The sequence below is a fragment of the Hetaerina americana genome, unplaced genomic scaffold (assembly GCF_022747635.1).
Source record: "Hetaerina americana unplaced genomic scaffold, ioHetAmer1.1.p SCAF_3, whole genome shotgun sequence".
NCBI lineage: Eukaryota > Metazoa > Arthropoda > Insecta > Odonata > Calopterygidae > Hetaerina > Hetaerina americana.
Genome location: NW_027286874.1, coordinates 40,730,523 through 40,744,868, shown reverse-complemented (window position 1 = coordinate 40,744,868; position 14,346 = coordinate 40,730,523). Strand labels below are relative to the sequence as shown.

The 14,346-nt window shown below is 37.2% G+C and overlaps 1 protein-coding gene across 1 annotated transcript in view; it reads right to left on the bottom strand.

Moving 5' to 3' along the window:
• Positions 1-466: 466 nt before the first annotated feature.
• LOC139690067 (aminopeptidase N) overlaps positions 467-14,346 on the bottom strand; it is a 39,891-nt gene continuing 26,011 nt past the window's right edge. The window contains exons 13-17 of the mRNA XM_071587264.1: positions 14,003-14,220; positions 2,070-2,240; positions 1,803-1,946; positions 940-1,021; positions 467-853 (exon numbers count right to left, since the gene is read on the bottom strand). Coding sequence (XP_071443365.1) covers positions 701-853; positions 940-1,021; positions 1,803-1,946; positions 2,070-2,240; positions 14,003-14,220 — 768 coding nt within the window. The 3' untranslated portion in view covers positions 467-700. The remainder of the gene's footprint in view (positions 854-939; positions 1,022-1,802; positions 1,947-2,069; positions 2,241-14,002; positions 14,221-14,346) is intronic.

Below are 14,346 nucleotides of genomic sequence, written 5' to 3'. Positions count from 1 at the left end.
TCCTCCCATTGTCTTAATGGTAGAAAGTAGAACTATGCTCCGATGTTAGCTAGCCATCATTATTTGACAGGAAAGAGAAATTGGGTGGCATTAAGATATGTTGTCATACTTAAGAAGAAGATTTTGCTCCATTAAGATATCCTGAATTGACTCAGTTAATACATAAAGGATCATTGAAAATTATTTTCAGATAAATAACAATCTTTGCTTCATTGATTGTTTAGCGCCTCTGGTTATATTCCAATAAGAGATCTTTTTCCTATGAAGGAAATAAGACATTAGTATGAATGATAACCATGTAGATAATTTTTTGTGATTGATAAATAAGATATATATCTTATGTAAATATCAAAATTTATGTCATTGAACAAAAAAAATGTAGGCTCAGTTTTTCAAAGAATTGGCTTTGTCATCAAGTGTAACTCATTATTACTTCAAATCAGTCTTAAGTTGAAGTAGAATATAATTTACTCTGGGTTTATATGTTTACTTATTTTCAAAATGTACATAGATTTCATAAGCTGTTAAATTATGTACATTCGGTTGCTTTGGATGTTACAATCAGCAGGGTGTCATGTGTTATCAGCTTGACATTATGAGCAATGTCCACACTTCATATGTAAAATTGCAAAAAAAAAGCAGTTTAATGGTGTACAGATGAATAATTTTTAGTTGATATTTTACATTAAAATTTTTTTCACTATGCCTTTAGATATGCATCAAGCCAAGATTCAATTATTGGAAGATTCCACTCACTCCACTGGGCCTCAGATTTAATCTTTTTCAAGGATTGGGTTATTATAACTTCAGCACTTCCAAATTCTCCTTTGTGTTTTTTGTAGAAGTCGTACACCTGTCAAGAGACATTTTATGAATGTTTGATTCATTGTACAATCAAGTAGGTGTGCTTTAAAAAATTCCATATATTCTATTACTTACCATAGTATAGCCTTGCTGTGTTTTGAAAGCTCCTGTTGCAAAGCTTATTAAACTGTTCCACATTTGAGTCTTCTTTTCAAATCTGAAATGGTATTTATGGTTGTGTCAAACTATGTATTGGCATATGAGACCATGTGATGACTAGGCATGCCTTTATCATGACACCTTGACATGCTGTAAATATGATATATTTTTAAATTTTACAAGTGAAAGAGAAAAACATCACTGATCGATTCATTGCTTTGTGGAATTTTTTGTTGTGATATCTTTGGGTCTAAGAAAGATAAAGAAATGGGGTGCAATCATTGCATCAAAGAACATCACTGGACATCCTAGATATCCCCTTTTTGGTCATTGAGTGTCACTACAGGGTTCTCATAGAATCTTTGTCTATATTGAAAGTGCCCCTCAAAAGGAAGAAGTGCAACATCTGTCAATAAGGGGCATGTATTTCCCAAATCTCTTCAGTCAGAGTCCAAATTTTGTCATATTTAGATTTCATGAAGGAGGGTACTTGCAAAACAGCTTGAGCTATACTAAATGTGTGAAAGTACATACCTATAGAGCATTCTGATCATATTTGCAGAATATGTAGGCTATTGTTACATGCTTATGAGAAATTTTAGTAGAAATTTGACCAGCAGATGTCTATATGGACAAAGACTTTAGTCCTTGATATGAATAGTGCAGTTAATTGATTATAGTGATAATATTACTGAGTTACCTGAGCTGATACTCTACTGTGTGATCAATTAGGTTGAGATCAATTTTTAGGGTTGGTATTATTTTTAGTTTAAATTTCAAAGAATCATGCAATGCATGGATTCTTCGTGAAAGAATTTTTATCTCAGGTGCATACAGACCTGGATTTTAGGCTCTCCCAGTTGTCTCTCAGGTACTTGAATAATGTGTGGTGGCCACTTGATGTGCTTGTCATCATGGAAAGAATCAATCTAAGTTCTTCATCTGTGAAAATATGTCTTTCATGCAATCCGGCTTTCAATAACCTGAAAAAGATTAATGAAACATCATATCTCGACTAAAGATGAGAATTTGAATTGCAGTTACTATCTTTTGTAAGTTGAAAATTCATTGGTAGGCATTCATTATAAAAACTTTAAACAGTTTACCTTTTTATCAACTCAGGATCTCTTGTACAGCTGGCCAGAGTTTTTAGGAGGTAAACTCTGCCATATCTTGGTTGCTGTGCCTCATTGAATTTGAGCACCCTTTCCAGTCCAAACTCCCACTCTTCCCTGGTGCCCCATCCAAACACTGGGCATAGTGATTGCACTGGAATTCTGAAAAAAGTGTATTTTTAATTTTACCAGCTTAGTGTATGTTATTAAAGTAATTACATCAAAAAGATATCAGTAATTAAACAAAAAAAAATATTTAAGAAAGAACATTTTGCATGACAAGTATATTCTTTTTTGCTTTGGGAACTTGGGATGTACAAAAAAATGGAACTATATAGGGTTAGAAGGGGGCATGGTAATCTAGTGGTAAGGCTTTGAGCTACTGACTGAAGCACCCTGGTTAGATTTCAGGCAGGCCTCTGGGCAGTCTCAGCTTTGCCTGATCTGTGGTATTTCTTTGGTTATTAGAAGGGTGTTAAGAGAATTTCAATCAAATAAAGATGCATAGCTGGATAGCATTCTAGCATAACCATTTGGGAAAATGTAGAGGGAAGAGTTTTAATTGACTAATTGATAGCATTTTTGAGAAAGGAATTTTGGTGTAATATTTCATGAATCCAGTGTTAGTTCCCATTCCAACAAAGAGAAAGCCAGCCTATGTGAAGATTATAAAAGTTTGATTTCACATGCAGCAAAAATTGTACTTATTTTCATCAATAAGAGGATAAATATAGGAGTAGATTGGAGAGATAAGCAACTTACCCACAACCTGTACCTGTCTCTGACTGCTCAGGTGCAAGTTGCAGATGAAGAGTTGGAATGGGCAGTCTTAGGAAGAGGGATAAGATGGGTAAACATTGTCATCTGTACTTTTCAAGGTATATGTGGGGGAAATGATAAAAAAGGCATGGGAAGAACTGGAGATATAAATGAAGTTGGTGGGGAATCAGAAAATCAGTTAAGTTTGCAAATGGGCAAGCTTTAATTAGACAGTCAAGAGGTTAGTCATTGCTGAGTACATTAGGTATTAGATGAGAATAAATGTAAGCAAAACAAAGATGTGGTTTTTGATAAAGATGGAAGCAAAGTCTAATGTTAAAATAGGAGGTAAAAAACTAGAGGAGTTGGAACAATTAATGAATCTTTGACCAAAATCTTCGCAGTAGTATGGAAGACAGAAGAAGAATTGTGTTAGACTGAGAAGCTTTCTCTAGATGATGGATGTGTTAATTAACGAGCTTAAGAAAAGACTAGGAAAACTTAGATATGAAGCATGGTTTTGTATGGCTTGAAAACTTGGTCATTGAAGCAAGATATTAAGTGTCGATTAGAGGGGTTTAATATGTGGATATGGGGAAGGATGATAGGAAATCAAACAAGGTAGCATTAGACCTGGTGGGGGAGGAGAGAGCATTGTTGGGAGAAAATACAGAAAGCAGGATAGATGACTGCAGAGCATTTTAATTGGTGATAGAATGCTGAAGACTGTGATAGGAGGGAAGATGTTAGGCCAGAGAGGAAGGGTTATGAAAAGATAGGCATGTTGGTGTGAATGATGGGAGGTATAATGTATGCGGAATTGAAGAACAGTTTATTGTACTGTAGGGTGTCAGGTTTTGTCTTGTTAAGCAAGACTGAAAAATGTACGAGAGTACATTATGTCCATCCATAAATCTACCATAAAATGGTGGACTTCTAAACAAAAAAAGGTGTTGTAGGTAATATATTACTGTGGTAATATATTTTATCCTATTGATGCTATATTATTTGAGTTATAGGTACCCTCTCAAGTACAACTATGTCCCTCTCAGTAATAGGTTATACATGTCCATTACCAGGCTACACACGCTTAGGACTGTCACCTTTGGTCAGATATGTACCTAGAGTTATCCTATTCTGTCCAATAAATACACGAACTGAGGCCATGAAACTTTATTTTTCTAAATTTAGTCTACATCAATATTGTCCCCTTCAAAGTACTCTCCATTTGTTGCTATGCACTTATTCCATCTTCTTTTCCACTGTTTAAAGCACCCTTGGCAGTTAGGTTTTTTTAGATTTCTCGACGTTTCTTGCTTTATTATATCCTCATCTTCCCAGGTATGTCCCCTTATCACATTTTTGCATTTTGAAAATAGGAGAAAGTCACAGGGGGCGAGATCTGGTGAATAAGGAGGATGATCAAGGATGATGATTGAATTTTTTTACAGAATCTGGTGAACAATCAATGCTGAATGTGCAGGTGCTTTGTCATGGTGAAGGATCCATCCATAAAGTTCAGTTAAATAGTGTGCACTGTTGATTTTCCTAAATTCAGTTCATCAGCTATCATTCCGACAGTTTTTCGAGGATCAGTAAGGACAAAGGAACGCACATGATCAATGCTGTCATCAACACAGGTGGTTGAAGGCCGTTCCAGCCTTGCATCATCCGTGATGTATTGTCGGCGATCTTTAAAACACTTAATCCACTTGTAAACAGATGTTTAATTCAGAGAATTATCACAGTAAACAGCTGTCTGCATTTCAGTAATTTCTTCATGACTTTTACTGTACTTCACCAAAAAACTTGATGTTGATTTGTTGCTCAGTAATTTTGTCAATTTCCATTTCTGACAAACAGTAAAAATTAGGACAACAAAAACTATCATAACTGGTACCATACGCACAGCTTGACAATCAACCAAGCACAGACAGCTCATTGGGTCTCAGGCAACTAGCGCTGCTAGTGGGCGGGGCTTTAGTCCGCATAATGGCCGCCAGATTGTACCAGTTCGTGTACTTATGGCACAGACCACGTATAATCAGAGGTAAGATCTGATCACAAGTCATCTTCCTCAGGAAGATGACATAGTTCTGGGGATCGAGATGGTGCGGGGGCTAACGTACTGGCTTCCCACCCTGAGGGCGCGGGTTCAAATCCCGGCGGTGTTGAATATTTTTCAGAGGTATCTCGATCCCTACTTGAGGTGCTTTGTGGAGGGCACTTTGAGTGAGTACGGCGTCCGTCGGATGGGACGTTAAGCTGCGGACCCCTTGGCGCCTTTCGTAAAGAGTAGGCTAATGCCGACGCCGGGTTTCTCTCCACCCTTCATCCTTTCCTGTCCATCCCCTATGGCGCAAATGACCTTAGCTGTCGGTCGCCTCCCCTCAAAACTACTACTACTACTACTACGACATAGTTCTGCTGTGACCATACCTAGTATGTTTGCATGTTAGGCTGCTGTGAACGTACCTTTTCACCTTCTCTGTGGTGTGCTATCATACTTTGAAAGCTAAGTCTTGTGGAGGCTAAGGTAGTTTAGTTGATGATGAAATGGTCAGAATAGTGTACATCCTTTTGAATTTTCCCATTTTTATTTAAAGAGAGTAGTGCATGAATATATTGAGCTACAAAAATGAACACAGTAATGAAAAACACGCAAACCTTGCAAAAATCCAATAATATCAAAATTACAGAGATTTTTGTTGCCAGACACCTAGAGACATTTTCTAACTGTTGGAATAGACTGGAGGAGTGGATTACATGAGAGAATATATTATTAATGATTCATATTGCTTTCTTCTATATTATCTCATCGTTTATGTAATTATTTTCATGTTTCTTAGTTTATTGTCAAATCCTCCTCAAACCCTTCATAAGTCCTTATAGTGTCATCATAAAGTCTTCTAATGGTGATTTATATATGATTTGACTTAGCACTAGCCCAAATTTCACAGGATAGAACAAAAACATTTACTGCTTTTAGAGAGATCTTTACTGATTTGGGGTATGCCAGATGATCAAAAGTGTGCCTTTTTTAGTGACATTATTGATTTTGTCCATAAATGCGGTCAGTATTTATTGTTCATTCATTATGTCCCCCTAGTGAATTTTTGGGTAAGACTTGTTGACCCAATCTAATGGCCTGATGTTTCCTGATAGAAAAGGCAGATAATGTTTGTGTCTCATTTGATGTCTTCTATTTTATATTTTCCTGATAAGTTTATATTTAGCTCAATAAAATGCTATTAAAAACGTTTTTGTGATAGCTAGTCTAATAGACTCATAAATATATGAAATATGGATTTAATCACTCTCTATTGAATAAGAATGAATATAATTGAAGACTATAAAACTTATAATCAATCAGTAAAAATAATATTAAGAGTCACCTCATGTGAAAAATAATCCTTCATTTACTTATTTGTTTGAAAAAGCAAATTCATTTTAATATTTTTAGACAGAAATTTTCATTTTGTTCCTTAACAGTTGTTAGTGAGTCAGCAATCTGTGTAAATATGACCAAATTTATGTCAATACAAAAAAAATGGAGTATAAAACAACTCCAGCTTTCATTTAGTGTTAGATAATTCGGTTCCAATTAATCATCTCACAATTTCATTTTTGGTGGATGAGGTAGTCTAATAGGCAGAGCATTGGACTACTGTATGTAAGGCCTAGGATCCATTCCTGTGAAGGCCTCTGGTACCATCAGTTTCACCCAAGCTGTGTGATATTTTGGGCACAAGATCATCCTGGGAAACTATAGGTGGTACTGGGAAAGGAACCCCTCACCCTGATGTGAATTTCACATGCCAATGGGTTTAGTACTAGGTGAGCTCTATGCTCACCTATTAAATGAACTTTAAGGTTGATTGCTAAGTCTTTATTTCATTATATAGTACATTCCATAGATTTCCCTAAGCTCTAATGCCACGTACAGAAAAAGGGTATAAACTCCATTTATAATGATAGTGCCATGCTTTGGGAAACATTTCAAGCCAAAATTGGCATATCAATGGCCTGAGAGGCCAAAATACTATCCCAAGTATGTGGAGGTAAAAAGAACTTCTGCTTCATTTCCAGGGAGCATCCTGTTATGACTGGGTTTGGAACTCATTCTGTGATCTTTGATTAATGTCATTCACATGATTGAATGCAGTCTTTGAGAGAGAAACAATGGAATGTTTGTCATATATCAACAGAATCTGTGCTGCTCTATGTTTCACCTGTCAGGTGAGTACCTACCTGTTTTGTTAATTGAATATTAAATTGATCCTTGAAATTTTACATTTTCTGTAATGGCCACCGTTACTATTCAATATCCCCTAATTTTATTGTTTTCAGGTCAGTCTTAATGATTTCTAGTTCATCTTTCATGAGTAATGAAAAAAATCTCCCCAGTAAATGCAACCCGCCAGTAACATGATTTGACTGTGTGCTTAAATCCCAAAGGTGTTCCAATGTGTGATTATCATTTTATGGCTAAAATGAAACTTTGTTAGTGGTATAGATATATATATATATATATATATATATATATATATATATATATATATATATATATATATATATATATATATATATATATGTATATATATATATATATGTATATATATATATATATATATATATATATATGTAAATATGTATATATATATATATACACACATATATATATACTTATATATATATATATATACATATATATACAAATATATATATATACATATATATATATATATACATATATATATATATATACATATATATATATATATACATATATATATATATATACACACATATATATATACTTATATATATATATATATATATATACATATATATACAAATATATATATATACATATATATATATATATATATATATATATACATATATATATACGGTGTCCAAATCCCGGTCTAGGAAATATTTTTACTCTCGTGATCTGCTTGATTCCGCCTTCCCCACCTCTCCAGTGTTCATCCTTTATTTGTGTTCCTATCCCTTTTCCTTATATATGTTTCTTATAAATGAGTATTTATGCTAATATCAACTGAGGATGAGGATAGGTAAGTTGAGCAGAAATCTCTAAGATGCAAAATGGAATTAGTATCTTTGATAACTTCTCAGACAAAACTTTTTACTCATTACGTGTTGAAGTAATGTAATCAAGGCCAATCGTAAGTGTGGGAAAAGTAGCCATTCACAGTCCCTTGATAGTCAGTCATTTTTTTTTTCATGTAATTATGAAAATGTAAGATGTTATCCTTGGCTTCGTATATACGTCAGTAGCTAGATTTGTACCGAATACCCATTAAAAAAAACCTCCGTGAAATTTGATTATGTAGTTGTAGTATGTCATGTTACATGTTGACCACACCAAATGATTTAATCACAGACTGATACCACTGACTTTTGACCAATATGTTAATTGATATTTTGAGAAAAAGATCCAATTGCTGTCTTTCTTACTCTGGTATCAATGGAAATTTCAACCAGTCATGAATGTGAATGCACATCTATGGGCAAGGAAGTTCCTGTTTATAGACACTCCAAGAAAAAAGTTAACTTATTGCCTTAATAAAAGCATGTTACCCATGATATTTGTTTTATATTATAGAGTCTTCTAGTAGCTGTATTTAAGTAAGTAATCATGTAATATTTCTCTCTTTTGTGTTCCTGTATCTCTTGTGTGTCCCTTCACCACCATATTATAATATTTATAAAACCATTATGCTGCATCCTAGGGATGCCTTTTAATTCAGCATATTACCGGTAGTAGACTCACCTAAACAAACTTATCTGAGTATATTTTTTCTTTATTTTGTGTGAAAATGAAAATATATTTCCAACTTTACAATAAAAAACTTCATTAATTTCTTTTTTTGACTGCATACTGAATAGGCAAATAAAAACTTTGCTTACTTCAGGAATAAAATGTATTATTTACTTATGCTGTTTCACTATGGATGCTAGTACTGGCAAAAATAGTTAAGTGGGGAATGGGTAAAAAATTTGTTGTTTTATAATGTTGATGTAAATACACATAACTTCAGGCATTTAAATCGAAAACTGAAGTGTATTAGATCTCTGCTTGGAGTATAATTTCCCTGATAAAATTAGATAAGTTCTGAAGTCTTTTGAATGCTTTACAAGAATTTGACGAAAATTCTTTAAAACAATACTTCCCTACTCAAAAGAATCTTATACAATCGGGATTTAAAATATTATGCAGTTTCAGCTGCTATTATGCTAAACTATCTGGGAACAAGTTGCCATAATGGTATTGCCTTTTCATAGCACTGGCAAAAATTAAATTTCTGCATGATTAAATAGGGTCATGATTCACTATTGTAGACTCAGTTTAAAAAATACTAATTAATGATTCTTACTAAAAATCTAATTAGGCCGAATTCTCAATGCAACTTTAACATACGTATTATATAGCATAATCCTTTCCGCGATCTTTCTCATTAAGCGAAACGCTCGTTTAGTGGAACAACTTTTTTCACATAAAGTAATGTGAAATACGATAATGCATTCCATGCCAAAAAAACAAATTACGCGCAAGGTTTATTCAAAGGAAATTCTGTGTACATTGTTTAGGATCATGTATCTCGTTCACCTTCTCTTCTATCGCGGAATGAAGCAACCGGGAATGCAAACTCGATTTGTAGAACCAAAATAGAATCGAAATTAATTCTTAATTATTTATAATACGCAACTCTTTACTAGAAATCTGCCTAGAGAAATTTGTCATCGCCGACGCTTCAAAATTTGGTAAAAGATAGACTCTGAATGATCAAAGATAAAGAGATTTATCAAAACTAAAGCTATGGCGCACATCGCCACCGCCTCATTAAGGCGATGATTCGTACGCGTGGTATGATGCAAAAGTTTCTTGTGACCTCCACATCCCATTTAGCCTGCTGTTTTGGACTTCTAGAAGGCTTGTGGCAAACAAGCAGGGGTTTGATTTTCAAATCGCCCTATTGCATTTGTGCAAAATAGCAGCGTGAGACGGCCTTTTGTTGCTTTGAGGTAGAGCAATGCATTCTCTTCTACTGTTACGTGCACAGCTATAGGTTGGCTTCGGCATCTTCTTCACTGAAAGAACCGTCCCGTCGCAATTAAAACATGTGTCAGGTGATCCTCAGAATCTACGAGTTTTTTGAAGCCACCGATGTGGTCCCCTGCTGCCTTGACTCGGAGCTTGCTGCATCACCATGCCTCGCAACGCCGTGGATTATGGTTCTTGTTAACTTCTCGAACCACGCACGGCTCCCCTTGAATACTTGTTCGGCCGTAGATGATCCTGGAATCTTATGAACGAGGTCGGCGAAAATCACTTTCCCCTTTTCACAAATAACACGTTAATTTTTGTTAATGGTGTCGCATTGCAATTGCTTTTCATTTATGCATATGGGAAGCAACCTTTCAATATCGTTGAGAATACGTAACCGTTGTGTAGATACTCTTGCCTCTCTATCTGAAGCATCGATCTCCCTTGTCTTGCCCGTGTTCTTGAAGAAAAGGCCAATCGTTGATGTCGACCGATTGCCGATATGCGTACTATATCACCCACGCTCGCACCCCGCTCCCGATTCTCAATGATTTTACTCTTCATTTCTACTGTTATTTTTATTTTCTGATGGCTTTCTTCTAACGGAGATAGTTTGGGGTCAATTTTAAAACTATGCACAAAATATTATTAAACTTTGCACAAGAAAATCACAAAAAATATGCTTGAACACAAGTTTGGAAAGATGTGTGATCATTAGCGACGCTAAGATGTTAGCGGAACGAGTGCTAGAGACAAACCGCAGCAGCAGGCCCGCAATGAATCCGGGAATTAATCTCTCCTCGTCACTCTTTATGCAAAAAGTAGCTCGATAAGTGAGTCGTATTTGGGACCAATATTTTTGCTCGTCATGCAAATTACATACTGTGCGAGGTGCTTGCTAAGCAAAGTTCTACTAAATGGCCATCTTACTTGGAACCAACTTTTCTAATGACTTGTTTCACAATTCGAAATTTAAATGATTGAAAATATTAAACATGCTTGGAGCCCAGGGAGAAAGTATCAGGAAAAGTTTTGGAAAATATATTAATTTCAGATATTGGTACAATGCCTCAAAATTCCTCTAAGTACATCCATTGAGCGCGGACATACTTATGCCAGCGGGTTTTCCACGACTCGAAGGCTTCCTGATAGGCTGATTCCGGAAGGTGCTTGAGGATACGCATACAAGCTTCTTTGACGGCACTTAGGGTCCCATGGTGGTGTTATATGAGGGTGGATTTCACTTTTGGGAATAGGAAATAGCCTGCTGGTGCCAAGTCAGGACTGTAAGGGGATTAGGGAATCGTCGCGATGCCGTTTTTCGTCAGGTAGTCGGTTACCTTGAAGCCTAGGGCGCTCAAGGCGTTCGGGACGAGGTTAGCTCAGACCTTTCGCATCACAAAGATATCAGTGATATTGGTGTGCACTGTCATTATATCAATGCTAATACGATCTGCGCTCATGCGCACACTGGACCGACGGTCTCAATTCAGCGCTTCACGCACACATTGCTAGTTGTCGTCGGTTCTTGACGCCGACGGCCGTCTAGCGCGGGTTTCGTCCTCCACTGTCTCTCGGCCATCTTTGAAGAGCTTGTGCCATTTAAAAAGAGCAGTTTGTAACACGATTATATCCTTGATCACTCGGCGAAACGTCTACGTACCCGAATCACCCTATCCAGCACAACATTTGATGGCATACCGCTGCTCAATCGCTCGCTGCATTTTGCGCTTGCACCGAATCACTCGACGGGTCCACGAAAAACACGATCTAGGCTGAACGAACGCTCTCAAGCGTTTGTCGGGTGCTGATCAGACCGCCACCACCGAGCCTGCGCGGTGCGAGCGCGCTGCGACGTACATTCGCGTTAGGAAAAATGGTTCCCGATTTCCATCATTTAATATTTTCATTATTTATATAAAAACGGAGACAGGAAGGTACCGAGCAATTACAGACATATTTCCCTCAAATTAATTTCTTGCAAGGTTATGGAACACATAGTTGCTAGTTCGACCGCGAGACACCTCGATACTCAGGAGTTATCAATGAAAAATCAGCACAGCTTCCGAAATGGTAGATCCTGAGAGACAGCTTGCGCTTTTTGTTCATGATATTTCTATTTCGGGAGAGAGCAATGTACCAGTTGGCGCGGTTTTTCTAGATTTTAAGAAAGCCTTCGACAAAGTAACGCATAGTAAACTACTCCCAAAGCTAGAAGCATATTGGAATAGTTGAGGATATCATGGGTTGGATTAAAGATTTTTTGAGTGGTCGGGTACAAGGAGTAGTGATAGATGGAGTTAGCCCAAATGCAGTAGAAGTTACTTCAGTTGTCCCCCAGGGAAGTGTTATCGGGCCTCTTTTATTCCTACTTTATGTTAAAGACATTGACTCCGTAGTCACTCGTAAGATACGTTTATTTGCCAACGATGTAGTGGTTCTCCGCGGTGTCCGTAATCCTGAGGACACATGGGCTTTATCAGATGTCCTAAATGCTATACAACTGGTGCGACACTTGGCAATTAGAATTAAACTTAAAAAAGTGCGTATTAATGAATTTTTGGAAAAAGAGTTATTCCCTCCAGAATTCCTACTCCATTGGGAACACCGAAATGGAATGAATGGCTCAATGAAATATCTAGACGTTACCTCTCACTCACTACCTCTCCTGGGTGAAACATATTTGGGGAATATGTGGACAAGCTAAAAAAAATTATGATTTAATAGAAAAGTACTTGGTAAATGTGATGACAAGGTTTAAGAGAAATATTATCTGTCGTTTGTTAGTCATTTAGAATATGCTGCAAGTATATGGGATCTTCACGATGTTGGATTAATTGCCGGATTGGATCGCGTGCAGCGTAGAGGAGCTAGATTTGTAAAACACTGTTTTGATAAACTTAGTAGTGTATCCAAAATATTGGAGGAACTAGGATGGGATTCTCTAACGGAGCGAAGATAAAATGCAGATTATATCTCGTGCATAAATTGGAAGGTAGTGTCTTAAGCAGTGATGTTGAAAATGTATTATTACCCCAATCGCACTACGGTAGGAGAGATCATGCCAATAAAAAGAAAGAGATGAAGTCAGTAAAATGAGAGAGATTGAGTGCAGAGCAGATAGATTTGAGATGACATTTTTTCTACAAACAATAAAGGATCAGGATAGCACAATCCGACCGCAATAGGGTCATATTCGGGTCAATATTAGTCTGGTGTGTATTTATCCCTTGCCATGTACCATAGCGGTGGTTTGCAGGGTACTAAAATATCAAATATACAAACCTTGTACATACAAGGATAGTTAGGAAGGTTCTTGGAATCACCACTAGACGTCAGCACCAGCGCAACAAGTTCCTCGCGTAGTAATAGGTAATCCTTTATGAGTAAACACGAAACGCGTCATTGCTCTGGGGAGAGATCTGTAGTGCGGGCGCCTCTATGCTATTGTTCCCGTGTAATGATTTGTGAAGATGGAAAAAATTGACATTCGAGCAGTGATTTCATGCCTCGTAAAGAAAGGTATGAAAGCAAAGGAAATTCATGCCGACTTTCAGAACTCTCTGGGGGACTCTGCTCCTTCATATTCAACTGTTGTCAGGTGGGCAAACGTGTTTAAGTTTGGTCGGGACGGCTTAGATGATGATCCATGTAGTGGTCGGTCAAAATGTGCCACTACCTCAGGAATTATTGCAAAAGTGCATAAAAGTCATGGAGGATCGCCGACTGAAAGTGCGAGAAATTCCCAAATCTTTAGGGATTTCATCTCCTTCTCCCCCTCGAGAAAGGTGGCCGCGCCACCGAAAATTCGGAGTACGTACGTGTTTTCTTTTTTGTGTTTCGGTGTGTTTGTTCACCAGTGCTATCTTGGTGTACATTATTATTCACATCGGTGAGACTTCCACACGTTATATATACTTTACCACAAGACTGTGGGCGTCTTCTTAGAACTATAGCACGAATTAATGATTCTGCTCGTCCGAGGAACGCCCTTGCTATCGTAGAATAGTTAGGGGTCAATGTTCAAATCAAAGATCGCGAAACGAGAGAGAAGTGACATGATTTATAAGGAAGAAAGTGTTGCACTCACGGCACTCCCTGTTCCATCCACGTGTCGAACTGCGCCTTACTGGCTGCAATGCACGGTGGGTGCCCGGCCGAACACAGTGCGTTGCGGGCGTTCGCCCTCAGCCTTGTCTTCCATCCGGGGGTGATCTCGACCATGGCCATGTCATCTTCAGAGCCATGACGCCTTTCCGCAGACGTCAGTTCGTCATAAAGGGGTGATACTAGCCGCACCACGTATTCCTGAAATTGAGAAAATATAATTGTGGACAAAATGGGACAGAAGACGCTCTCGAAAATCATGCGGTGTAATTTGAAATCGTGCGAAACCATTTGAAACGTGAAACAATTTGAAATGTGCGATCAGAT